Source organism: Trichosurus vulpecula, chromosome 4 (genome assembly GCF_011100635.1).
Source record: "Trichosurus vulpecula isolate mTriVul1 chromosome 4, mTriVul1.pri, whole genome shotgun sequence".
Lineage (NCBI taxonomy): Eukaryota > Metazoa > Chordata > Mammalia > Diprotodontia > Phalangeridae > Trichosurus > Trichosurus vulpecula.
Window position 1 is genome coordinate 103,457,900 of NC_050576.1, and position 26,262 is coordinate 103,484,161.

At 41.2% G+C, this 26,262-nt stretch overlaps 1 protein-coding gene across 2 annotated transcripts in view; it reads right to left on the reverse strand.

The window, feature by feature from the left end:
• Positions 1-19,134: 19,134 nt before the first annotated feature.
• The window catches only part of KDM5B (lysine demethylase 5B), a 72,417-nt gene continuing 65,289 nt past the window's right edge, over positions 19,135-26,262 (reverse strand). For both annotated transcript variants that reach the window (XM_036754547.1, XM_036754546.1), the window contains 5 exons: positions 24,728-25,213; positions 23,229-23,340; positions 22,569-22,723; positions 20,655-20,975; positions 19,135-20,107 (listed from right to left, as the gene is read on the reverse strand). In XM_036754547.1, the coding sequence (XP_036610442.1) occupies positions 19,970-20,107; positions 20,655-20,975; positions 22,569-22,723; positions 23,229-23,340; positions 24,728-25,213 (1,212 nt within the window). In that variant the 3' untranslated portion in view covers positions 19,135-19,969. The remainder of the gene's footprint in view (positions 20,108-20,654; positions 20,976-22,568; positions 22,724-23,228; positions 23,341-24,727; positions 25,214-26,262) is intronic.

Genomic DNA, 26,262 nt, shown 5'->3' on the forward strand with positions numbered 1-26,262 from the left:
TTAAGGGAAGGGGCACATATTTTTTTTTCCAGTTTTTACGTTGTCCCCCCCAACACCTTGAACATGGTAGAAACTTAAAATTGGCTGAAGGTAATTAAAATCACTTTTGGAAAAGCTTTCCTGGCCCCCACCTGGGACTGGGGTCCTCCTTATATTCACCAGCTACTGGAGGCAAGTTTTTATAAAATCAACAATGATTTTTAGCTCCCTCTACCTGATGAGATCATGATTTAGGATGTTTCAGCACAAGGAGGCTTCACTGGCTGGACTAGACTTAGGTCTATATGAGAAGAGAATTTACAAGAGAAAGAAGTTAGGAGTGAACAGGATTCCGGCAAGTTCCTAGGGCTTGCCCTGGCCCAAAAGAAATAAGACTTGGAGCTTGAAACTCACAGTCCAAGCAATTAATGACTTAAGCCAATTAGATTGGAAGATGTGGTCTTAAAACAAAAGGGATTTTAGTTCAAAGAAAAAGATTTCCCTGAGTGTAAGAATTATTACACTTCAGTCAGGCATCCAGAAAGCAGTTTGCAGAAATGGTTTCATGTTTCCCATCAGCAGCTTATGGATGCAGGGAGACATGGAAATAGAGGTCTAGAGAAGCCTTGCTCTAAACTTTTTGTCCCTGGAGATTTTTCTGAGCTAGAAAATCCTTACCTGTCCATGATGAATCATACACTACACTTCCTTGATGTATGAGAATGATGAAATGCCCTACAAGTGTCCAAACCTCCTCTTCCCAGTTAGGATAGAAGGCACCTAATTTCATCCTGTATAGCAGTATTCAACCAGGGAGGGAAATCTTATTTTTGATTCTCTGCTGCCCTCTACTGTTGCCTCAAAGAAGACATAAGCCATTGTTCTGTATGCCTGACCAACATCGCACACCAACATTCCCCTCTCAATATTGTGGGGATAGGAAAGGCGTTAAGGATTTGGGCAAGTTGCATCAGTGGTTATGATTCTCATGAGATCAAGGGACTGCCATCTGATTAGCCCAACCTGGGCACCCCTCTCATGGAAATGGAATTGAAAAAGACTGCAAAGGTCAACTAGTCTAACCTGTACTTGACCAATAACCCTCTCTACAAAATCTCTGACAGTGTCTCTGCCTGAAGGCATCTAATTACTATTTGCCAAGGCAGCACATTCCACTTTTGGATAGGAAATTTTTCTCTAAAACATATGAAAAATCTACCTCTCTGTGACTGTCACACCCATCTGCTGCCTGGGTTCAAACAGAACAAGTCTAATGCAAAACATTGTTATTGCATCTCCCCTAAGCTGCTGTAGGCCTTATGCAGGATCACAGCTCTAGGGCTGGAAGGTAATTCAGAGCCATCTTGTATTACAGATGAATAACTGAGGCTCAGCAAGGTCGAGTGGCTTGCCCACCAGCACACAAATAGCATCAGTGGGAATTTAAGTCACATCTTCTGTGCCTTTTTCTTCCATCCTCCTTCAGCAGTTTCTAATTGGCATAATTTCCAGGCCCCTCTACCCAGACAGAAATGCTTTGGTTTACCAAGGTCCCTCATGATGCAGCACCAAGACTTTTGGACACAATATTCCAGGTCCTCCGAGTAGGAGCAGGGTGCTACGCAACTCATAGGCACCCTCACCCTGGATACCTCTCTTAATGAAGCCCCTGTTGGATTAGCTTTTTTTTTTTTAAGGTCCAACCACAGTATTGGTTTATCTTAAGACTGTGGCAAAAAAAAAAAATGTCCCAAGGTCTTTTTCATGTAAACTGCTATTAAGCCACCACCTTGTAGTTATGCAATTCATTTTCTGTACCTAAATTCAGGACTTTCCCTTTATCTTGTTAAATTTCATCTTTTTGGTTTCAGTCCTTTCTTTTGGATTTCAAGTCTGTCCTCCACAAATTTGCTATAGTGTGGCACATAGAAGACATAGACCTTCACATATATGTCACTGAAAAAGATACTAACTACAGCAGGCCTTAGTACAGGGCTTAGAAAACACCCACCTCCCCTGCCTCTCACACCCTGACACATTTTTATAGTGGAGGTGCTGGACTTGGAGTACGAGGACCTATTTTTGACTTAATTCTGCTACCCACCATCCTCATAATGGGCAAATTCTGACATTCTATGATCATACACTCTGGTGTGGCTACAGCTAAGAATTTCCATTTTTTCCTCAAGTTTATCATGAATCTTGTGTCTTTAGTACTGATATGACCTATAAGTCTTAGCAGCCCAATCAACAAAGGAAATGGCGAGTTTGGAAATGGAATATTCTTAGCCAGCTTGAGCTTCTAAAGTTTTCAAGAGTCCCTTAACTCAAATGTATGCAACCTTTGAGGGAATAATACCTTAAATTTCAGCAAACACCATGGCCCCTTCTGATAGGCTTTGCAAGCCTGGAGAATCTGTCTGCTCTTGCATGCTCTAAATTACCTACAGAAGCCACCTTGCCTGTTCAGGCTAATACATTAGGGGCAACTGGGGTGGTGGGAGGGGGGGAGGTAGTGTGGAGAAGGGGAAAGAGGATCAGCCTGGCAGTCGGGTATCTACAATTAGCTATTTACCCGACCTTGGTCTTAGCCTCACTTTCCTGTAAAATGAAGGACATTAACATGCTAGAACCCAGGAAGGCATGGACTGGAAATCATGGCATAAGAATAAGTCGGAACAAATGGGGTTCACAGGGAATCACAGAATTCATGAATTAAAGGACCCTCAGCGGTCATCTAATCCAACCCATACACAAAAGGAATCCCCACTAACATACCTTTTAAATGGTCATCCAGCTTCTTTGAAGCCCTCCAAAGAGTTAACGCCCCTCTTGAAGCCACACATTATCCTTTAGGACAGCTCTCATTCTTCCTGTCATCAAGCCTAAATCTGCCCCTTGGCTACCTCTGCCTACTACTCTTCCATCTGCCCAGTGGAGCTGAACAGAATCAAATTCACCCCAACCAGAAACCCAACACCCACAGACATCATGCCTCAGTTTTCTTTTCCCCAGGCTAGACTAGAGGTCCTTTGTCATTCTAATGGCCCTCCTCAGCACATTCAGTGTTCTTAAACCATGGGGCCCAAAACTGAACATGATGCTGCAGATGAAATCTGAATAAAATAAAGCAGTACAATGGGACCATCACCTTCCAGTTCTTGGAAACTAGATCTCTCTTAATGCAGCTCAAAATTACATTAGCTTTTTTGGTTGCCACATCACACTGCTGACTCATAGTAAGACTGAAGTTCACTAAAACTCCCAGATCTTTTTCATGAGCACTGTCTCATCATGCTTCCCCCCAATCTTTCGAAATTGGTTTCTTGTATCCAAGTGTAAAACTTTATTGACATTCATCCCATTCAGCCTCTTGGCTGAACAAAAAGATTCCTTTTGAGATCCTCCCAGTTCAGTGTGTTAGCTATCCCTCCCAGTTTTTGTCATTTGCGAATCTGATGGGCTTTTATCTATACCTTTTTCTATGTTACTAATAAAAACGTTAAACAGCACAGGGCCAAGCACCCCTCTCTAGAGCACTCCCCTGGAGGCTTGTTGCCATGTTGCCAGTGAACCACAAACAAGCACTCTAAGCGTGGCCATCTGTCCAGTTCTAAGTCCTTTTGACCACACCATCTACACCATCTCTCTCCATCTTTACAAGATTATGACATACTTTATCAAACACTTTGCTAAAATCTAAGTGAACTATAGCCACACCATTTAATCAGATAAATTGGATGTTTAGCTCAGAAAAGAGAAAATCATAGGAGAGGGGTAATATGATACGCCTCCAAGCATCTGAAGTGTTGTTAAGTAAAAAGGATTTAGATTTTTTTTGCATATCAATCCCTGGAGGATAATATGACTTTAGGCAAATAGGATCAGTGAGTGGAAATTTCAGGCAGGAAACTTAAAAGCATAATATAAGGTGGGGAAAGGTTCTTAATTAAAGCTATCCAAAAGGGGAAAGGGAGGTGGTGGTACCCATCACTGCAGATCTTTAAGTAGATGATTCAACCCCTAGAAACTTTATGTGTGTGACTATCAAATCTATATATCCAGATTCATTTATCTTTTGAACCCCAGTACTGGGCCCAACCCTTCCCAAGTCCCACATTCCCAGCTTGCTGCTGTTTGGGACCTATCTATATACTGCAGAGATCTCTCCAGCTCAACACAGCCAAACTAAATTTTTTCCTCTAAAAAAAAAAACAAAACATGGCACCACCCTCCTTCTAAGTCACTCAGATATACAATACTGAAGTCAGTCTCAACCACCAGTAAGTGGTGCCAAGTATTGTCAAGTCTACCCCCAAACCTCTCCATTCACACAGCTATAACCTCCCCTAAAGGACACCTCAGGGCCTCCCTCCTGGTTGACTGCAATCAACAACTTCCTATTTTTAAAAGCACTGTTCTGACCATATCACTCCCTGGCTCAAGAAGTTCCAGTGACTCCCTCAAATTTAATCCCTTGAGTCTGGCTCCATTTCACGTAACTTCCGCCATGCTCCAGACAAATGGGACAATTTTCTGTTTGCTATACTATCTCCTGTCTTCATGATTTCACATAAGCGATATGTCCCCGTGGCTGTAACGCTCTCTCCTCACCTCCATCTCTTCTTGGAACTCCTGGCTGCGGTCGAGACTCAGCTCAAGAACGACATCCTACAGGATTCCTTTCCTGATCCCCCCTAGCATGTCCCGCTCCACTGCACATACTTTGCACATACTTTGTATTTACTTATCTGGGCACACATCTCCTCCCCCTTCTTGCAGGCAGAGGCCATTTTCATTTTTGTCTTTGTGTATATCCAGAACCTATCTATTACCTGGCAACACAGGAGAAGGGCTGGAATTTAAAAATACCTTAAAAGACCAAGCTACATCATTTAATGTATCTGGTCCTTCCACATAAAACAGGATGTTTTATTTCTTTCATTACTTGAAAATTCTTTAGGATGCTAAGAACACTGATAACAAAGATAAAAAATCTTAAGTATGTCGTATGTAACTCATATGATGTAGTATGAAGTCTAAGAAAAAAAATCCTAGGCCTTAGCAATTTTCAAATATCTAAAGATTTGATACACCTAACCTTTCTCAGGGAAAATGCTTGCTGAATTGGATTGAGAGAGGGGCTGCCAGAAACTGGGAGGTAGGGAAGGGAAGACCAGAAGTCTTTAATGAGGAGGTGATACTAGAACTGATCTTTAAAGCAAGGAAAGGCAGACAAAGAGTATATTCCAGATGGCAGGAGGGCATGGAGGGATGTGGCTGAAACTACAGTGAGACTCTAGACTGGTAGGAATGTAGACCCCACATGTGAACTTAGGCTGAAAAGGCCATTGAGAGCCAGCTTGCGGAAGGCCTTAAAATAACAGACTAAGAGGTTTGTATTTCAAACAGTAAGATGGAATAAGATGCCACAGAAAGCTTCTGAGCCAGAGTGATATGGTTTAGATGTATGCTTTGGGAAGATTTTTTTTTTGGCAGATTGGAGAGAAAAGAGACAGGAAGCAAGGTCAATTAGGAGGCCATTTTCAATAGTGTGAGCAGAAGGAGATGAAGGCCTAAACTAGGGTGATATATCTCCATGAGTGGCAAGAGGATAGGCAAGAGCAATACCATGGAAGTTGGACTGACAAGAACTGTCAACAAGCCTGGCTGTAGTTGAAGGAGATCAGTGAGTCAAGGGTGACTCCCTCAACTGAAAGAAAATTGTTAGTGGAAGAGACTATGAACCGTTTTGGTCATGTTTAATTTAAGGTGTCAATGGAAACTCCTGGTAAAGATGGGTGTCACCCTGGGGCTTGAGTTTAGAAAAGATTTATACAGATTCGGGAGTCATCTGTGCAGAGATGATAATTAAATTCACGGGCGTAGAGAGGAGGGGAGCCCGCAATGCAATCTTGAATGACGCTAACTGTTGGGATACAGAAAATGGCTTTCTCCTGTGAATCCCTAGTGTGAATGGAGGTGCTCTGGCCCATACTGCTCCAGTATGCACTTACTAATAGCTCGTAAGAGTTTACATGGTATTTACCACGTGGCAGGCACTGTGTTAACTGCTTTAATATTATCATCTCATTTAATCTTCACAATAACCCTGGAAGCAGGTGCTATTATTCCTAGTTTACAGATGAGGAAGTTGAAGCAAACAGAGGTTAAAAGACTTCTGCCCAGGATCAAAAAACCCTCATCTATAAGCAGTGCTAAGGACAATAAAAAGGCATTCCCCCTCCCCCTGCTCTGTTGGGGAAAAGAGAATCAAAAAATGGATAGAGCCACTATTCGGGTAGATGAAGGAAAGAAGGCAAAACTCTTTATTTTGTCTTGTTTTCATTTCCAAGAATATTCTTTGGACTGGAACAAAAATGTCAAGCATCGAGTTGCAACCCAATGTAGAGAGGGCTGTGTTTGAGAGGTGGAAGTCACCAAGTCCAGAGATGATCCACATCTTCAAGTACTGAAAAAACTGGCAGATATAATGTCTGGACCACTGAAGTGTAGCAAGATTGGGTGAATTTCTCCACTTTGAAAAATAAAAACAGGAGAATGAAGTTTGCAAATTTTCAGCCATAATATTGATTTCGATTCCTGGAAAAATCCTAGAATATATTTGAAAAGAATGGAGTCAGGAAAACTCATCTTCATGAGTTCAAATCTGGCCTCAGACCCTTACCATCGGTGTGACCCAGGGCAAGTCACTTCACCCTGTTTCCCTCAGTTCCTCATCTGTAAAATGAGCTGGAGAAGACTGGATGGAATTACTGGATGGAATGTGGGCTGAACATACTATGAAGAAACTGAATAGGGATAAATGTACAATCTTTAACTTTATGAGTACAAGGTGGGCTACATGAGACTAGACAGCAGTTTTTCTGTCTTTCAAGTTTTTGGTCTTCAATATAATCTCAACATGTCGAATTTGACATGGAACCTCAAACAAAGGCATGGTACTGCCCTAACCAGAACCATGGAGTTCAGTATCTGTTGTCCCTTCAACCTCAACCCCTGCCCTCAAATACCCTGGCCAGTCTCAAAATTCCCATGACCTAGAACTTCACTTTAGTCACTCATAGAGATCGTCACACCTTAAATTTTACCAACACCTAAATTTCCCACCTCCATTGCTTCTCCGATCATAACTGATCCTTCCACTTCTTGAGTTCCATCTGTGCCTCACTCCTCTCAAATTTTTTCGTATTTTCCAAAATCTCTAGTCTATCCCCCTCTACTGTGGGCTTACTTTCCTCTTCAGTCTTGGGCCTGTAACTAGTAAAGCTATACTCAACTCCCCTGTTCCCTTATTCTATTACTACCCATCATCTTACTTCTGTCCTCCCTAAACCCCTGCTGCTGAACACCCTTGGAAGTCGACCACTTCACCCACTGGGTCCACTACAAAATGTTATCCCAACTAGGTCCTCGTTGCTGCTTTCACTGTATCCCACTCCCCTCATTGGCTGTTCCAAAATTCTCCTCAGGTCATCAGTGGCTAGCTTAGTTATGTTCTCTCAACAGACTTGACTACTACTTTACTTTCTAAAAAAGAGGCTATCCATTTCGAGCTCTCTACCTTATTCCACACTTCAAAACCTCTCAATATCTTCACCTAACCCCCTCTTCTTCATCCATTGTCTCTTAGGAGCTAACTCTTGTTTTCGGTAATGCCAATCCTACTCCTTCCCATCACTTCCAGAGAGCTCAACCTATTTATCATTTCAAGTGCTTAGGGATAAGATATAAACACCCTCCAGCCGACACTGCCACCCCACTCTCTACCAAAAACAGTCTGAAAATTCCAACTGATATGGAGCAAAAGTAAATTGTACAGTGACTTACCTAGAATGTGCAATATTGGCATTTCTGCCAGAGCAAAATGACTATTTTCTGTGTTCCAAGGATAGGCTGACCTTGGAGCCAAGCAGGGAAGGGATCAAAGAATATATCCCCCTACTCCAGGTTGTTGGGGACAGCGTTCTTCAAAGAAACAAATGCAGTGGAAGAGAACTGGAAATTGCAGGGGTGTGCATCAATTGGTGAATTGTTTAACAAGTTGTGGTATATGATTGTGATGGGACACTACTATATTATAAGAAATAATGACCTCCATGACCTTAGAAGAACATGGATAGGGTTGTATAAAATAATGAAGAGCAAAATGAAGAGAACCAAGAGATTGTTGTATACAGTAAAAACAATATTGTTTTAAGAACAATTTTGAGTGACTAGTCATTTTGACTATTATACCCAAATCAACTACAAAGGAAGACACTATCTACGTCCAGAGAAGATATGATAAATAGATGTATAAAATGATTTTACATACATATACATATTTGTGTCTAGTGGTAGCCTTTCTAGGGTGGGAGGAAAGAAAAAAGAAATTTACATGATAATTTTATTATACATTTAAAAGGAATGGCAAGTTGTACACGATAGATTTTCACTTTCAGTGTGCAATCATCCTTTTTTTTATTATGCAATGTTATGGAAATGCTTGTTTTATTCTATAAATTAAAAATAATTATTTCTAAAATGCGGCAAAAGAAAAAACCCCAAAGAAACAGAAATGAAGCTTCAGTGGGCAAAGAGAAATAAGAGATGGAGGGGAACTTGAAAAGCATAACACAAAAAAGGGAAATGACAGCTGTACTATTAGAACTTGAAACAGATTTGCTGCTGTTCTTCTGAAGAGCTTTTAGAAGCTGCTTTTCTCCACCCTCCCCCCAAAAGACAACAAAATAGAATCACAGAAAGTAGCAGGGTTGGCAATTACCTGCTCAGAAGTACTAATATATCTATTTGTTAATTTAACAGCAATGACAGAGAAGTTGGTTGTCTTCAAGGGCAGGACATAACAGAGAACCTCTCAAGACTTATCAAAACGAATGACAATTTCTATACTTCTGATGATCCACTTGGGCACAAATAATGCTGGAAGAAACCTGTACTATCAATGAAGTATTGACACTGTGAGCTGAAGGCTGTGAGGGAAGGCTATGTTCTTCTCACTGGTATCTGGAAAGTAGTGTCTGAAAACGGGCTTTGGACTTCTGGCCCGTGGCTTAACAAATTCCTGGCCAAAGACACTTCACAAATGCGGACAGGGATACATGTTGAGGGTCTCATAAGTAATCAGAATTACTTTTACCTGAAAAGGATCAAGAAGAGAGCCTTCCCATGCTGCAAGTCAGGTACAAAGAATAGCAGAGACGTCCAATTCACAGAAGACAAAAGTCCAAAAATTCACTAGGCACTAGTAAAACCTTCGGATTCACATTTCTATACACAAATGCCCAAAGCATAAGGAACTAGCAAGAGTTTTAAATGAGGTAATTTGGCTCTTGCAAGTACCACTGAGAAATTAAAGAGCATTGAAGTGGAATGGGGTAGTGTATATGAAGAATTTAAGAAACAGATTAAAAGTCTGGCATAGAGATGTGATATAATAGGGATATGAAACTTCTATTATCCATCCCTCTCTCTTGGGAACTGTCTCTGCTAAAAGCTTTTTTGCCCTGCCTTGGTGGTCACTTTATCCTTCAAAGGAACAGCAATCAACAAGGGGGCGTTTTATTCTGGATTTTTAACTAACTGGTTGCTAGGGTGGGAATAATGGAAAGCCTCAGGCAAATGACCATTCTACTTCCTAGAGTTTGTGAAATTGGAGAGGAAATATGGATGCAGTGTGAAGCACTTCCTAGAATTTGAAAAAGTTTATTTCAAAAGGCTCCAAGAAGATCTAGGTCAGCTCCAATGGATTAAATAAAGGGAAAAAGTCAGCCCCAAATGCACAAGAATAAAATTCTTCAGACATAAAGAAAAGTATTCCAGTAATGAAAAATGGCAGATATGTCTATAGAAATAGATATAGATGCACAGGGAATTCATCAACCAACTCAGGATTTTAAGAATCACACAAAAAATGGAAGCAATGGCAGATGAGATGGTCAAAAAGACCATTGCACTAGTCCTACAGAAATATTTCAGGAATGCTAACATGCAAAAGAAGTTGTGAGAAAACTAAGGGCAACAAAAAGGATCATATTTCACTATACTAAGAGAAAATAAGGATCAAAGAAAGGATAGGACCCTTGCTTGGGGTAAGTGGTGACAATGGTCACTGACAGAGAAGGTAAAACTGCTTCTTAATTCGCTGTTACTTTTTCTGCCAAAGACAATGACACTTGCATTGGAAATGACCAAAATGCCACAACAGGGAGCTGATAAAATAAGGAAATGAGCTGCCATTGGTTAATTCAAACTCTGAAAAGAACAGGTAAGTGTGATTGAGCCTCTGATCTTTCATGTTTGAAAAATCATGGAAAACAGGAAAAGTTCCGTAAGACTGGAGAAGAACAAATATCTCAATTTTCAAAAAAGAAAAGTCTTCAAACATGACTTCACTTCATGGGAAAATTCTAAGACAGTTCATTAAAGGGAAGTTGGCAAAAATTTAGAAAGGGGATCAAAGAATCATCAAAAACAGATCTTGTCAGACTAACTTCATTTCCTAAACTAGTAGATGAGTGCTATGACTATAGTTTACCTAGACTTTTGCAAAGCTTTCCCCTCCCAATTTTAAAACATTTTTAAAGTTTTGAGCTCCAAATTCTAACCCTCCCTCCTCTCCTCCTTCCCTAAGACCGTAAGCAATCAGATGTTATACATGTTTAGCAAAGCTTTTGTTATTTCATACTGTTCTTGCTAAGATGGGAAAATGTAGACTAGATGGCACAACTAGATAGATAAAGATTGGTTATACAGTCATAAAGACTAGTTATTAAAATGTTTCCAAGTCAATGTGGCAGGTTATCTTCAGTAGAGTGCCCAGGGATCAGGACACCCTAATTTACAGACGACCCATCTAGAAAGGGCTTCAATTATTGGGCTAAATCTTGTAAGATGAAATTCAAGAGGGATGAAATGTTATCTTGTACTCGAGTACAAAAAACAAAAATCAACTTCATACATAAAAGCTGGGGAAGGCGCAGTTAGACAGTTGTTTTGAAAAATCTGGAGGTTTGTAGCGGACTGCACCTCACTGAGTCAGCAGTATAAGGCAACCAAGAAAACTAATGCACTCGGGCTGAATTAAGCAAGGTCTGACTTTCAGGAACAGAGTGATGGTCCCACTGTACTCTTTTTATCAAACCTCTGGAGTACTATATTCTATTCTGAATGCTAGTTTAAACAGAGAATTGAGTGTCCCAGGGAAAACCCAGGATATATAAGGATTAACTGAAGAAACTGAACAAGTTTTTATCCTTAAGATTTTGTCGGGGGGCAACTAGGTGGCAGAGTGAGCAGAGCACCAGTCCTGGAGTCAGGAGGACCCTTCAAATCCAACCAGACATTTGACACACTCACTGTGTGACTTTGGGCAAGTCACTTAACCCCAATTGCAATACCTACCCCCCCTCCAAAAAAAAATTGCTGGGTTGGAATGGGGAGGGTTGGAGTGGTCATGAAAGGATAGATCTTCAATTATTTGTGGGAAGGGTAACTTGTTCTATTAGTCCTGGAAGGCAGAACTATGAGATATGTTTTAGTTCTAAAAAGTAAACTCAAAGTTAGATGCCAAGAAAAACTTCCAACTAATTAGAGCTGTCCCAGAGTGGAACATGTTGCTGGGAAGGAGCTCATCCCTCTTGTTAGTATTCAAGCATATGCTGCATAACCACTTGTAGACTGTATTAAAATGCAGAATGTAAAGGTTCTTTTATGGGCATGGGTTGGACCAGATAGCCACCAAGGTATCTTTCAGCTATAAAATTCGAATTCTATGATATCAACTGTTAGATGTCCTAGTCCCTTGAAACTCAGTTTTGTGCTTCTTTCATCTCTTACTCTTCCCAAACTTCAGTCAGCCAAACCGGGTAACTTGCTGCCCTTTGGCCTCTGGCTGGATTTATTTCCCAGTACCTTTTCCTTTGCTGAAATATTACCCGAGCATTAAATACAAGCTCAATTGCCACTGCCCAGAAACCAAATGCTCCACATCACCCTAATTCATACTACTTGGTTTTCATATCTAACACACTTAATACAAAAAAAAATGTTCTCCTCCTATAGACTGTATTTTCCATGATGGAATGAGGCTGTAATCTAATCTTTTTTTCATATGCCTCAGGAACTGACAGGGAGAGAAGAGAACATATGAAATACACTTGTGGAGAAGTGAAATGGAGTTGCTCTTTTCTCAAGCATACCTATTAAAGTTCTTATGTCAGGCTCTTTGTCCTCTCCTGATTGGTAATATGCTAAATTGGTGTAGTGAAAAAAAAAAAAACAACCTTGTTTTGGAACTTAAATCTAACTTTTGTTGCTATAAAAACATGGCCAAGTCTATTTCCTCAGCTGTAAAATGAGGGTATTGGCCTTACTTACATGATGCCAACTTTTTCAAATCAGACAATAAACATTAAGCACCTATGTGTCATGCTAAGCACAGAAGTTCCAAAGAGAGTCCCCGCTCTCAAGTAAACTCAGTCTAAACGGGGAGACAACTATGTACAAAAAGTTATGTACAGGAAAAACTAGAAATAATCAACAGAAGGAAAACACTAGAATTACGGACTGAAAAAGGCATTGCTATAGGTGGATTTTAGAAGGGTAAAATTGACAAGCTTTGGCAACAAATTGGCTATGGAAAGTGAGGAGTTGAGCATGACAAGTTCTGAGCCCTGGTCAAATTCGGAGGATTTGGGGTGAAAGGATGATTGATTTTGAACATGTCGAGTTTAAAATGACTAAAGAAATCCAGTTTGAGATGACAATTATTAATAAGCAGTTGGAGATGTAAGATTGAAGGTCAGTGGACAGGCTAGGACTGGGTAAGCAGATCTGAGAATCAGCAGCAGAGAAGTGATTGAAACCATGGGTACTTACGAGATCAAGTGAATAAATACAGAGGGAGAGGACCACCCAAAGCAGACCTCTGGGGAACACCATGAGTTAGTGAACCTGAAGATCCAGCAAAGAAGACAGGAGCAGTTTCACAGAACCAGGAGATAAGGTTGTTTCAAAAAACCTAGAGATTATCAAAGAAAAGGGATCCATAGTGTCCAAAACTTCACAGAAATCAAGGAAGCCTACTAGGCCACTGATTTCCTTTGCTTTATGAGGCTAGAAGACATACTGTAGAGTGAAGAGGACAGGCCGTAAAGGCACCTAGAATAGGCCTTCTCAGAGTTTAGCCACTAAAGAAAGAGAGATCAAGAACTAGTTAGTAGGGATGAAGTGAAGGTTTTCTGAGTATTGGGGAACTGGGGGGAGAGAAGAAACAACAGGCATGTTTATAGATATTAGGCATGTTTATAAACAGTGAGGAAGGAGCCAGTAGACAGGAGGGACTGAAGCTAAGTGAGAGCAGGGATGACAACAGAGGCAATCTTAGAGAAAACAAGACTGGGAAGGAATGAGATCACATGCACACATGAGTTTAGCCTCGACAAGAAAGGTCACCCTTAATGTCAGATGAGTGGAGGAGATAAGTGGCAGAAGGCATCTGAGTGAAGCCATGGACGGTGTGAAGCACAAGGAAGCACAGCATTGAGTGGGATAGCAAGTAAAAGGATTGGCTGGCAATGGGGAGGGCCTAGAGAAGCTTATGCAACAGAGGCTAAGTCGGGATGGTTTCTAGCTCCATTCAGTCAAAGCAGTGGATGGTAAGATTGATCCAAGGCTTAGGCTACACTTAGCCAGGCAAGAACAGATTCAATAAAGAAGGAAATCTAAAAACCAGTGTAGCACTGAAATGGTTCAGGAGGGTGAGGAAAATTAGAGAAGCTAGTATAAGGGTGATACCTTTTTATTCATGTGCCTTTCTATGCTCCATTCCACAGGAATCTCGCCCTGCAGTCCTCAATTACTCTTTTAGCTTATTAGAATTTACTCCCATGGTCTTCTTATGTCTTGGTACAGCCAATTTGTATGAATCATTAATGCTCCAACGTGTTGATTCCTTAAATCAAACATTTTTTTATTCCCTCTATACTTCCCCTGTTTTAAAATGATTCTCCCCATGGCCTCCCCATGCCTCAGAGCTTCTAAAACCCTCCGTTACATACATTAAGCACCTACTATGTGCAAAAGCACTATGCTAGACACTATGGGAATTAAAAATTAAGAACCCCTACCCTCAAAGGGCTGACAATCTATTGGAAAGAAATACACAACTAAGTGCCTAAAATTATACACAAGTAAATTTGAAGGCAAGAGGCACCAGTAACTCAGAGAATCAAAATGGGCCTAGTACGGGAAGTGCAACTTGAGCTGAGGCCTTGAAACATGTTGGAATTCTGAAAGGGAGGACATTCCAGGTTTTGGAAATGGCAAAGGGAAAAAAAAATCAGAAAATGGCATAGTTCATTCAAGAAAGAGCAAATAGGCTTATTTGGCTAAATATGGAGTGTGGAGAGTAACATGTAATTAGCCTAGAAAGGGAGGCTAGATAATGAAGAGATTTAAATGCCCAACACTTGCAAGAGGGACTTACAAGAGAGTATCTACAATAAAGTGAATGACATGGTCAGACTTACAATTCAACAATATCACTTTAACAGTCACATCAATGATGGTAGGCAGAAACCAATTAGGAGCAGGACCAGTTACAGAAGAACAGATGAGGAGGGATGAGGGTCTGAACTAGTGTGGCGGCTATAAGGGGTCAAATTGCCAAGTGATTAGATATGGGGGAGGGGGGGGGGTGAGAAGGTGCACATTTTTGAGAAGAAAGGTTATAAACATGGGTGACCAGCAATGCGGAAATTATTAAGAGGGGACTGTTAGTTTGGTTATTAGATACCAGTCTGTTTGGATCCAGAACAGCTCTGGCTTTTCCTATACCTCACTCATTATCTACACTTTCTCATGAGGCATAAAAGAATGCAGTTTCTACCTTACTGTCCACTTTCATGTTGATTTAAATTCTCCTCATTAGTATATCCTATGAAAATCCAGGCAAACCAGTACTTTAGCCAGGGGACTCTCTCTTTATGCTACAGGCACCATTAGAGCTCTAGAGAAAAGAGAAGCCATCAAAAATCTGGATGTGTCCCCAGGAGTCTTGGCTGCTGCTGCTTCTTCCTTTCCAGAGCAGCTCTGCCGAGAAATTCATGTCGTCCCCCCCAGTCCCCCAACCCAACTCGTGAGTGCTGCTCAAGACAATTCTGAACATGAACGATGAGGTAGACAGGAAGCACTCCTACCAGATACAACTCAACCCCTTTCACTATGACACTGCCTCTCATTCTGTTCTGACTGCTGCTCCAGTGGCATGGGGACAAGTTTTGGTTTAGGAAGCCTATGGGCCTGCCTATGGAAGACAGGCTCTTACCTTCCAGGTTTTAAGGCAAGAGAAAAAAAAGGAAGGATGTGATAAAATTATGGGGTTATCATTACAGAATATGACTTGAGGAATTTGCCTAAGAAAAGTCAGTCATTTTGTCACTACGTTCCTCAAAGCCTCAACTCAGGTGGTACCTGCTAAAGGAAGAAAAGCCTTTCTGATGCCTTTAAGTTATTGAGGCTGTGAGAACACAGTACTCCTCCTCCTTAAGTATAAATATTGTTTGCTCTGTAATTTCATCCCCAGAGCAGAGGCTGGCACAGTGACAGGAAATCAATCAATAAGCACTTCCTACAATATGCTAATCACCTCACTAAATGCTAGGGATACAAAGAATAAAGTTATAAATAGTGGACCAACCTCAGGTAGAGTATAGAATTGAATTTGCATCCATCCTGAAAATTCTAACCCTATGTTCCAGAGCCTAACAGGAAATGGAATCTTCCTTACTTCCCAAATAATTCTGTGCATAAAGGTTCAAGCAAAAAAAATCAACTTAACTGCAAAAAAAAAAAAAGTTCCATCAAATACGAAAATGGACTCCCTTGATTCACTGACAATCATGGTGATTAGTCACTGGCAGGCTGTGAAGCTATCTGCCCCTGGAGACCCTGAACAGTATGAGTAACACCATTTTAAAATCTTTGCCAATTTTGTCTGGAGGCCAAGGGCTGAATCAACTAACAAGGACTCTTCTGGCTATTCAGAATCTTTCCACAAAAAAATCAGAGGATGAAAAAATTATGATCATGCTTAGTATGTAGAAGTCTCTTCTCTCTCAAACTTCTGCGCGGATCAGCTGTTTGTAGTTTATTCTTTATAATGAGACCCAAGTATGTAACACAAATAAAAAGTAACAATTTAGCAGCTTTTCCACTTCCCAGTGCTTGTTTCCCCCACCAAAAGAATGCAGTCCTTTTGCCTCCACTGATAAGGTAACCTTGCCATAGTCTTAACCACTTCAGTCACAAGTGCAACTTATCTAGGCAATAGGACCACTAAGATAGGCACAATGCCAGAATTCCTTGCCCCATGTGATTAATCCAAAACAAATAATTGGGAAACCAAAATCTGCTCCTCTCTTGGCCTCGAGGACTCCATCCTATGTCTAAGAACATTAAGGTGCACCCTAGTTAAGCAAACACAATACGTGGGGATCTGAATACAGAAATCATCATATAGATGCTTTAGATTGCTTTACATTTACATTTTGCATTTGCATTTTTTCAAAAGGTAGGCCCCCCAATTTAGAACCATTTTATTTAGACAACGTGTCAGGAAAACCTAGGGTCCACATGACTCCCTCAGGAGGTAAATGGATTTCGCCAATGGGAGCAAGAACCATATTGGAGAAGGATCCAGGTCATAAATTAATCCAGGCTGCTAGAGCCTCAACATTGCCCCTGCTCTTCTCCAAAAGCGCATGTGGGGCAGATAGCTAGTCTTGGATTCCAAAAGGTGGAATATCAGTAAATATCAGTATTTTATTCTACATTGTGCTCCTAGTAGTAGGGCAGAGACCTTGAGCACCTGGTGATTCACCTGCTCTGGAACTGTGTACAGAAGAGTGATTGTCATCATTGTGGCCTTAGGTGATAAATTCTCACTAAACATCTGAGTACGATAGGTGTACTAGGCCCCACCCAACTGTAATCACATTAAAATGTTTCTGTTTGTCAATGATGTCAATGATAACCAGAGGTCCAGGGCATAATGATGCTAAGGGGAGGGCCTTACCATATCCTGGTAGAAGTGACACTGTCACTGCCCACATGCACTTGAATAGCCTAGCATAGGGATGGGCACCTGAAAGCTTAGGGCTCTAAAATTGGAATCTCCAGGAGAACAAGTGGGCAGACCTCTGACAAATGCCATGTATTGGCATCAGGAGTGAATACAAATCACTTACCAGTCAGTTCAGCCTCCCCAAAGACTGGAGATTCAGGAATGCCGCGTGAAACCAGTCTTGTTTCCAAAGAAGTCTCCCAGCTTAATGACCGTACTCCAAGTCCCAATGAGTGCTAGGGGGGCACACAATATCCCATACAAGTACTGAGGAGTCAGGAGACCTAGGTATTAGCCCTGGCTGTGCCACCATCACTGATTAGCTGGGACAATGTACAAGAAAACCACCTTAAGTTCCTGATTCTTCATCTGTTAAAGAAACTGGACCAGGTTCATAGAACTGAAGCTAGAAGAGACTCCGAAGATCATTTAATTCAATGCTATTATTTTACAGATGAAGAATCTAGAGCCCTGAAAGAGAAAAGGATTGGCCCAGCATTTGAATGCAGGTCCAGTCAGCTGTCCTTTCTTGGGGCCCTTCTATGATCTAAGGTCCCTTCTACCTTTAAATTCTACGGGCAGAATTCTATTCTATAATGGTACCCTGTAAAGAGCAGCACCAACCCTATAGGCAGAGGACCTATTTCTGCTTCTGATGCTATGAGTGTGTTCTCGGTTAAGTCACCAAAAGGCCTTACTTTCCTCAACTGTAAAATGAGAGGGGGGGAGGGGGATGGTGGTTTGTCCAAGGTCCCCTTCAGCTCCAACACTGTGACCCTATGATTTTCTAAGGTGGTTTTTTGGATAGACTAACCTTAGCACTCCTGTGCACACTATCTAAAATAGATCCCAGATGGCTCCCAGCCCCAGTCTTCAAAAGCTTTCTTCTAAACACCCCTAGAAATTTCAGAGCTTCTGAAAGACAAAGTAAAACCCATGATTCTGGTTGCAGAATCCTATTGGTCCTGGTAGTAGGTGAATTCATTGGTGGCTGACACAATGACCAGAAGAGACATTTTCAGACCCTGGGAATGAGGGCCAAACCACATACTATTTTAGGTAGTGCTCTGTTGACCCGGTTCCTTCTACACCCAGGACCCCCACACAAGGAGAGACATCACAGGAACTGCATCAAAACTGCAGACAACTAAGAGTTGTTTATAACGAGATTTAATTATTTAAATTGCATAAGGGGGCTAGTACATTTAATCTCACTACATCACAAACTGCTAGGGTGTTTTTGTTTTTGTTTTTTAAAATCCCACTAGTTCTAACCCTCCCTTAGGTTGATGGCTGCAAAATGAGAAAAATGTTACCAAATGGACACAGAAAGGGAAGTAAGCAAGAGAGCTTTTCTGTTGGTCAGTGATCTCCACTGTAAAACAGAGCTCTTTAACAGGGGTGGGGGGGGGGGGGGGAGGGAAATGGTGATGAGAGGTACAGGAGCCTCCCTCCCCCCACCCACCCCCATCCCACCCCAGTAGTCAGAAATGAGAGTGGGGAGGAAAAAGAAATGGGAAGGCAGCTGCTCCCACCTTCTAAGTGCATAGCCCCATGGAAACTAAATTCTCCTTCAATGTTCACTTCTAGAGGCCCATCCGTGGGGCAGAAATCCCTTTGGAGTTCTTCCTGACCTCTTGTCCTTAAGATTTCAGTCACCTTCTTAGTTTTAGTAAATGCAAAGAAAGCATTTCATCAGATGGGACCAAGCTTGAGATCAGGCCCGATTGTCAACATTATGAGAAAGCCTATAAACAGAATGGCTTTCAAGGACAGATCCTCTTCCCTGTAGAGTAGGAGCCACCAAGGGAAGTGGGAGGGGTGGGGGGTGCAGCAATAGAGCAGAAGGAACGGCACAACACACTAGAAGAAACCCATCTCCAGCCCCTGCAGGTTGGGGCTTAATCTACAGCAGTCTAACTGGGCAGAAGCAAGGCAAGCTGAAGGAAGAAAAGGTTAAGAGAAGCTGCATTCTAAGGGCTCTGAATAACCAAGATTTACTATTATATCATAACCAAGGATTTATTCCACAATATAAACTGCAACATTTGATACAAGCTACCCCCTCCCCGAGGGAAAAAAAAGAGAAAGCAAAAATACAGCTGTGGCAATTACTTACAGAGCTGTCTCCCTTCTATATCGCTAGTCCATCAGTGACACTAGAACCTAAACGTCTGCATCCCATACATTAACCCAATGCTAAAGCACCACCACACTGTTCAGAACGTTTTTAATTCCAGCCACGGAAACCAGACATAGAAGTTATTGCTCAGATAAATAAACCTAATCTATGGGGAGGAGAAGGAAGGGGAAAGGCAGGAGGAGAGCAGAGCAAAACAAAAACAAAAACCCCAAAGTGGAAAACCAAAAGTTCCCCCAAAATGGTAACAGAGTAAACAGGAGAGATTCCTCAAAAGAGGATTTACTGGAATTTCTAGTGCCGCTCTGGGCACTGAAGCCAAGCTGGACTCTTAAGCCGGTAAATCCCAGAGAGAGGTATGACTTTAATGCTGTCCATGAAAAGGTGCCAGCTTCACTCCCTTCTAAAATGGTGGAAACCCCTGCAAAAAACAGTCAGCATTTCAGACCTCAACAACCACAAACAGCTCTTAAGGGAAAAATATAAAAAGTGTCAAAAAAAATTTTTTTGTTAGTTTTTTTCTTTTTTCTTTTTTTTTTTTCAAACAGTTCTGGAAAAATGATCCCATGAAGAATAGAAATAGCACCGTTTACAGGCTGGCTCTAATACCAGTCCTGCAGCTTTGCTGAGAAATCGCAGAAATCTTCTCGGAGTCCTGAATTACATAAGTGGGGGGGTTTGTTTTTGTATTGTTTTGTTTTTTACTTTCGGTTCGGTGCGTCCTTCACAGTACAGCGCACACAGATGTAGTCTTCTTTCTCTGCCATCTCTGGAGAAACACCAACACAGACCTGATGAAACCACTGATTGCAGCTGCCATCACACTGGACCCAGTCCACCTAGTTACAAAGAGCAGGGAGATGGGATTTTCAGAGGGGAAAATGAGTTTCAAAAATGGGCGGGCCAGCGGGCCAGGTTCAGTAGATCTAGACTGTTTCTAACTAACCCGCCAATATCCCACCACTGGGATCTCTGGCACAACAGTTAAGCCATATGTACCGTAGCTGGACCACTAGCCAGAACCAAGTCAAAGCCATTCTTCAAGTTGTGATTGCTTTGGGGTTAAAACAGTGCTTCCCTGTGGTGGGTAAGCATTAAAAGCAATACGACAGCATCCCTCCCACCTTCTGAGCACCTGGATGGTGAAAGCTGGAAGAGGAGGCAAGAAAAGGAAAAAGGGAAGAGCAAGAGTTCCTTGAGAAAAGGGAGGAGACCCAGTTACGATGGTTAAGAGCAGAGAAATCAGTAGGGGTAGGGAGGAGCCATCGACTTCGATCAGCTCCAAGCAGATAAGCAGAAGAGAGAGAGACCCAGCGAGGTCTAGCTTACAGGGTGTCTGAGTTAGGGGGTAGGTAGCACGTCCTCTATGGCCCAAACCTCACTGACCTCATCTCCTTCTGGCTGTAGGCAGCTCACGGCCGGGCAGATGGCATCTTCATCCTCAGAGTCCTCTTGTTCCGAGTATGATGTATCTGAGGGCAGGGACTGAGTTTCAGTGGGACGGGCCAATTCATAGCTCCGTTCTTTCTCTTGCTTGAGACTGTTCATGTCCTTGGAGTGGCTCAGTTTGATTTTCTTCTTTTTAGGGGTCCGCGTTTTTTTAACTCGCTCCCGTCGCTCAACAGACAAACCCTCTCTGTCCAGTCGCCTCTTCAGTTTTCTCTCGAGATTTCCAATTCCATCTCGCTTCCCCCGGCAGCAGTCATTCTGGAAAAATGTGAATTCAAGACTAGCTTTATGATTTCCTAAAATAAAGCTAACTATTATGGCTAGAAAGAACTGTATACTGGAACCCCACAAGTAAAAACCAAACATTTGGACCTCCTCCCTAATAAATCAGGGCAGTTTGAGTTACCTTCTCCTATCCCTAATTTTCTAATACCGCTAATCAACCTTACAGTAAAATCGAAGGAAAAAGAAGGTGTCAAAACAACGAACAGCTGGTTAAATAGTCTCTGAATAATCAAGAAATTGCTGTAAAAAATAATATAAAATGTAAAACACTAAAAAAACTGTAAATGCAAAACGTAAATGTAAAAAAATATAAAAAAAAGTCTTAAAATTACTTTATGTTTAAATATGCACCTATCTCATCTTGAGAATACAAATTTCTTACAACAAAAGTCTTTACTTCCTCCTAATTTAATGAACATAGAATTCATGGATAAACATTCTACCAAAACAGCTTGGCATCTTCAACTTATCATCTTAGAGAATTGCCTAAAGCCATAAGAGGTTAAGTAGTTGCAATCCAAAATTAAATCCCTTTGAAAAGATAAATATAACTATGTATGTAACCTCAATTACAACAGGTATTATTTTTAAAACAGATTTTAGGGAGAAATCTATATAATTAAACCAACATGGTAGATGCTACTTTTTAATACACACAGGCTCCTTTATGCTAGGTACAATCAGTAAATACTTGTTAATTTTTGCCTGGATCCCCAACCTACCTCCCCCCTAAAAAAAACACTCAGCTCCATCCCTATGGATCTCTTGAAATTGCCATACTAGTGTGCCCATTCCAACAGCATTCATTTTCTTGGAAGCTTCTTAAGGAACATTACTGACTACCAGAGTACTAGTAAAAGAAATAATAGAAAAATATTCTCTACAAAAGAACTGAAAGGAATGTCTCTTCTACAAAGCTATAGAGGGTACAATAGGCCAGCTCAATGGAATCAGCCCACTAGAACAAAGCCCAGGGGTTCTTAACCTGAGGCTAGATTTCACGGGGTCTGTGAACTTGGACCGGGAAAAAAAAAATCTTAATTTTCACTAAGCTCTAACTGAATTAAAGCATTTTCCTCAACTGCTTAAAATACTGCTCTGGGAAGGAGTCCCTGGGTGGTCACCAGATTTCCAAAAGAACCCCTAGTCTAACCTCAATTACAGATTCCAGATAAACTAGCAGAAAGAAAAACAAGTTTACACAACTATATCCAGCCACACACACCCCTTCTCCAAGTTGCATGACTTTGTGCCAAAGGCCCTTTTTAAGCTATACACATAAAAAAGGGGGGAGGGAAAGAGAGAAAGAGACAGAGACAAGCCAGGTCCAAAGATGTTAGAAGATGTATCCCAAGTCACAGGGTGAGTCAATGGTAGAAGCAGGGACTGAACCCCATAACTGATGCTGTATTCCTGGGTTGGCTTGAAATGCCATTCCTGGTCTTCACTTATGGCCCAACTCCCCATTCAGTGAAGTCCTTCTCCTGGTACTCGAGTATGATAGACCTGCTAGTTACAGAAAATGTGAATGACACAGAGCTTATCCCCCTCAAGCCTGATTCTTGCCTTCTCACTGGTGAGTCCAACAGGTGAACCTCGGTCAGGGTGCTGGGTCGGGCTTGGCTTGGTGAGTAAAGTCTGGTAGATTTCTTGAATCTCAGGCAGAGACACCTGGAGCAATTGGGCTTCTGTTAGCAGCTCATCCACATCAGGACTGATACCTATAAAAGATCAGAGAAAATAAATCTCATCTCGCCTATTCTTGACTTTTCCTCCAAAACTGACTGCTCCTTCCAAAAAGACTAGATTCTGTAACCTCACATTATTTCTTAATACATTGAGGCTGGCAGACCCAGATCTGCACAACCAGAACTAGTAAAGAATCCAAGCTATCACAAAATACCATAAAAGCCCAGTTTGTGGGTAAGGAACAGGATTCCACAAAGTGCTCCAGACATTTGGAAAATTAACGTATCATTTTGGAAAACGGAGATCATGAAGTTGTGAATCACCACTACAACATTCCAAAATGGAATTAATAAAAAGCTTTTTTACCCCAGAACTCCTTTGCATTTTAAGGGAACAATAAACTTCAGTTATGACTCTAAAATGAAACAAGTCAAAGCCTTTTAATTAGGCAACTGGTTAACAGCAGTAGAAACGTACGACAGGATTGCCTGTAATATCTCTAACCCGAAACCCCAAAATGAATGGGAGTATACAAACCATGGAGGGGGATGCAACTTCGTCCAGTTGAAAAGGGAGAGTGTAAGTAGGAGGTTCTGTTGTCCCAGTCATGGGGCAGAGAAAAGGACATTGCACCAATTGTCTGTGAAACCTAATAGGAGGAAAACATTTTGTAACAAGACTTTCCTAGCATGGAAATAATTTTTTACAGGCCCAGAGATGGAGCTGGATCAGGCTGTCAGACTGACAAGAGGGAAACACAATGACTTGGTTGCCCCAAACTGACTGTCTTTGGCACTTACGTCACTAAAGGGATTAGGCCTTTAATATTCCTGGCTTTAATGAAACCAGTTTCATATAACTACCCTGACAGTAGTTACACTGTCAAAACAAAGACTAACTTTTCTTTATGAGACAGATCCAAAGTAATCAACTCTTACAGTATACAAACTAAAGATGTCAATTAAAAATGCCAATTTACCACAGGAGTAGTTATATTTACTGATAAAAGATAATGTGCACATACTTTGACAAGACATTTTAAAAATTATTTAAGAGCCTTTATCCTAAAGTAGTCAAGCCAAGGGAGTGGGACAAAGGTTTGGCCACAAATAATTAAAACTTGAAGCCACCCCAGCTGCAATATTCGTTAATTGTAAAAAGCACAAATTCTTAGTATATTCCCAGGGAATTGATGAGAAATCCAGGGAACTAAGTGGTCAAGGGAAATCATCCTTGGGCAAAGGCACAAACTCAGCTACTATCAAAATGAACTTGGGGACAATCTGAAAGAGACTGAGGAAGTACAGTTTGGGGTTTCTTTTTATATCCATCGTCTATATAAAAGAAAAATCTTTCCTATCTCAAGTAAGTGCCATGGTTCTAGCAAAATGCCATCAGGAGCAGCAAACATTATGCTGGATCACCTCTGGCTCTCAGATAAATGGATAAGACAACAGCACGAATGTGTCTATTTTGTCTTTAAGGGATGGCTCCCTGGGAGGAGAAGAAAGTAGTGCTACAGAAAGAAATTGTGGAAATGCATAAAAACATATTTGAAAAAAGAAAGAATGGAGTATGGCAGGAGCTTCTTTCCATTCTACTTGAGGCTGGTTTGCATGGAAAGTATGAAGTTTTAAAAATTACTTTAAAATGAACAATATTGTATAAAGAGAAATACAGACTAATGGATTTCTGTGCAAACTGATGGGGAGCCATTTGAAAATTTACTATTCATTAGTGGAAAACTTGAGACTATTCTAAATGAACAAAGAAGAATGTCTACAGAAAACTGCCTCACAGAAGCAGATGAATTCATAGCCACATGGATAAGCATATGCCTCAGGAAACAGACAAAATAAATCCTCTAGAAGACATTTCTTTGAGAAGGGAAGGTGGCAGCAGCAGCAGCACATTAAGAACACACAACACACAAGTGATCCTGAAGATGATGCTCCAGTAGCTGGGGGAGCACCCCAGCAACATGTGTGGAAGTCATAAGGGCTTGCCAGATTCTGAAAACCAAAGTCTGAGCCTACCTTATTTGTCTCTGGCACCTGGCCTGCTGAGGCCTGCCATCTGCTGTATAACAGTCCTGACCCTGCTCGGTCTAGTACCAATTTTAGGCTCCCTGAAGAAAGCATCTGCTGTGCTCTATGCTGCCAGTTCACGGTTCTTTCAATCATATACCGAAGAGCATCTCCTTCAGGAAGGCGAACACGAATGCGTTGAAGGGAGGCCAAAAGGGGCAGAATTTTCTCTAATGGGGGTTTCTCAGATCTCCGACAATACGGACAGAGCCAGACGCGGGGACCTTGCAAGATGCTGGGCACAGCCACACAGCCTGTGTGGAAGGCATCTCGGCAGAGTTCACACTGAATCATAGGTGCAGCTGGGGATTTCTGACATAAACAGATTTTGATTTCTAAGTCTTGGTTGGATGACAGTAGTTTCCCTTCATTAGCTGCTCTCAGGGACTGCAAGGCTTCCATTTCCTTTAGCCGAGCTTCACCAAGTGTTGCCATCTGCAAGGAAGTTACCACTGAAGCTTTAATGTTGGGGCAGGAAGATTCCTGCTCCGCAACCCCACACACCTCCCAAGATCAGATGCTCCTGGAACACTTGTTTTATGTTACTTCTCACATATTAATCCCTACATTCGTTTCCTTTGCCTTCTCACCTTCTAAAAATCCCCAAATTCCACAACATAAATTCAGGTTCACTTCTATAAAATGCTGGTATTTACAAACACACAACTCCTAATTTGTTATAAAGTTTCATTCGTCCTATGTATCTGATTTAGAGAGATTTCCTAGAAGCTCGCTATCACTTGCTGTAAGAGTCTCTTAAAACACTAAGTTAAAAAAAAAAAAAACCAGTCCTTTCTCCCTTACAATTCAAAAGCAGTAAAAAAAAGAGGGAAGTTATTTTTATCTTGTTCAGCATAAATCAGCTTAGTTGCTACATAACTGTGTATTAATTTTTTTTTTAAATTGCCCATTCCAATCACAATGTTTCAATCCTCTCTTTATGAGAATCTCTTAAAGAGCTCCTAGACTACGGGAAAATCCTAACTATTACGAGTAAATCCATTCCACTGGTTAAAAAAAAAACCCACTAACTTTACATTACTGGCAGACATTTTTTTGAGCTCTTATTATAATATTATAAGCGATGATATGAAAACCAGGTTTTTGTATCTGCTTAATAGGAACAGTTAACTCGATCTTCCAACTAAGATTTAGTTGAATTTTTTTTAACTCTTCATTTCCAAAAAAAACTGAACATCTCACTCGAAAATAAAGATGGAGTTCATGGGATAAGTGAACCATTACCCCTCAAATGATTCCAATCCCTATACAAGTACCCATTATAGTATGAATCTGCACATTCAACAAGATTCCAATGACTGTAATAACCACTCCTGAGCCTAAAAACTATCCACTAAGTGGTCAGTGAATCTTCAGGCCAACGAACTGTAATTCAGTTCCTTTGTGGAATGAAAAAAGAGTGCAATGTGTCTGAAAGAGGTGATAGGTTGGAAATGAGAAGTTAACATTTAATACATCATTAG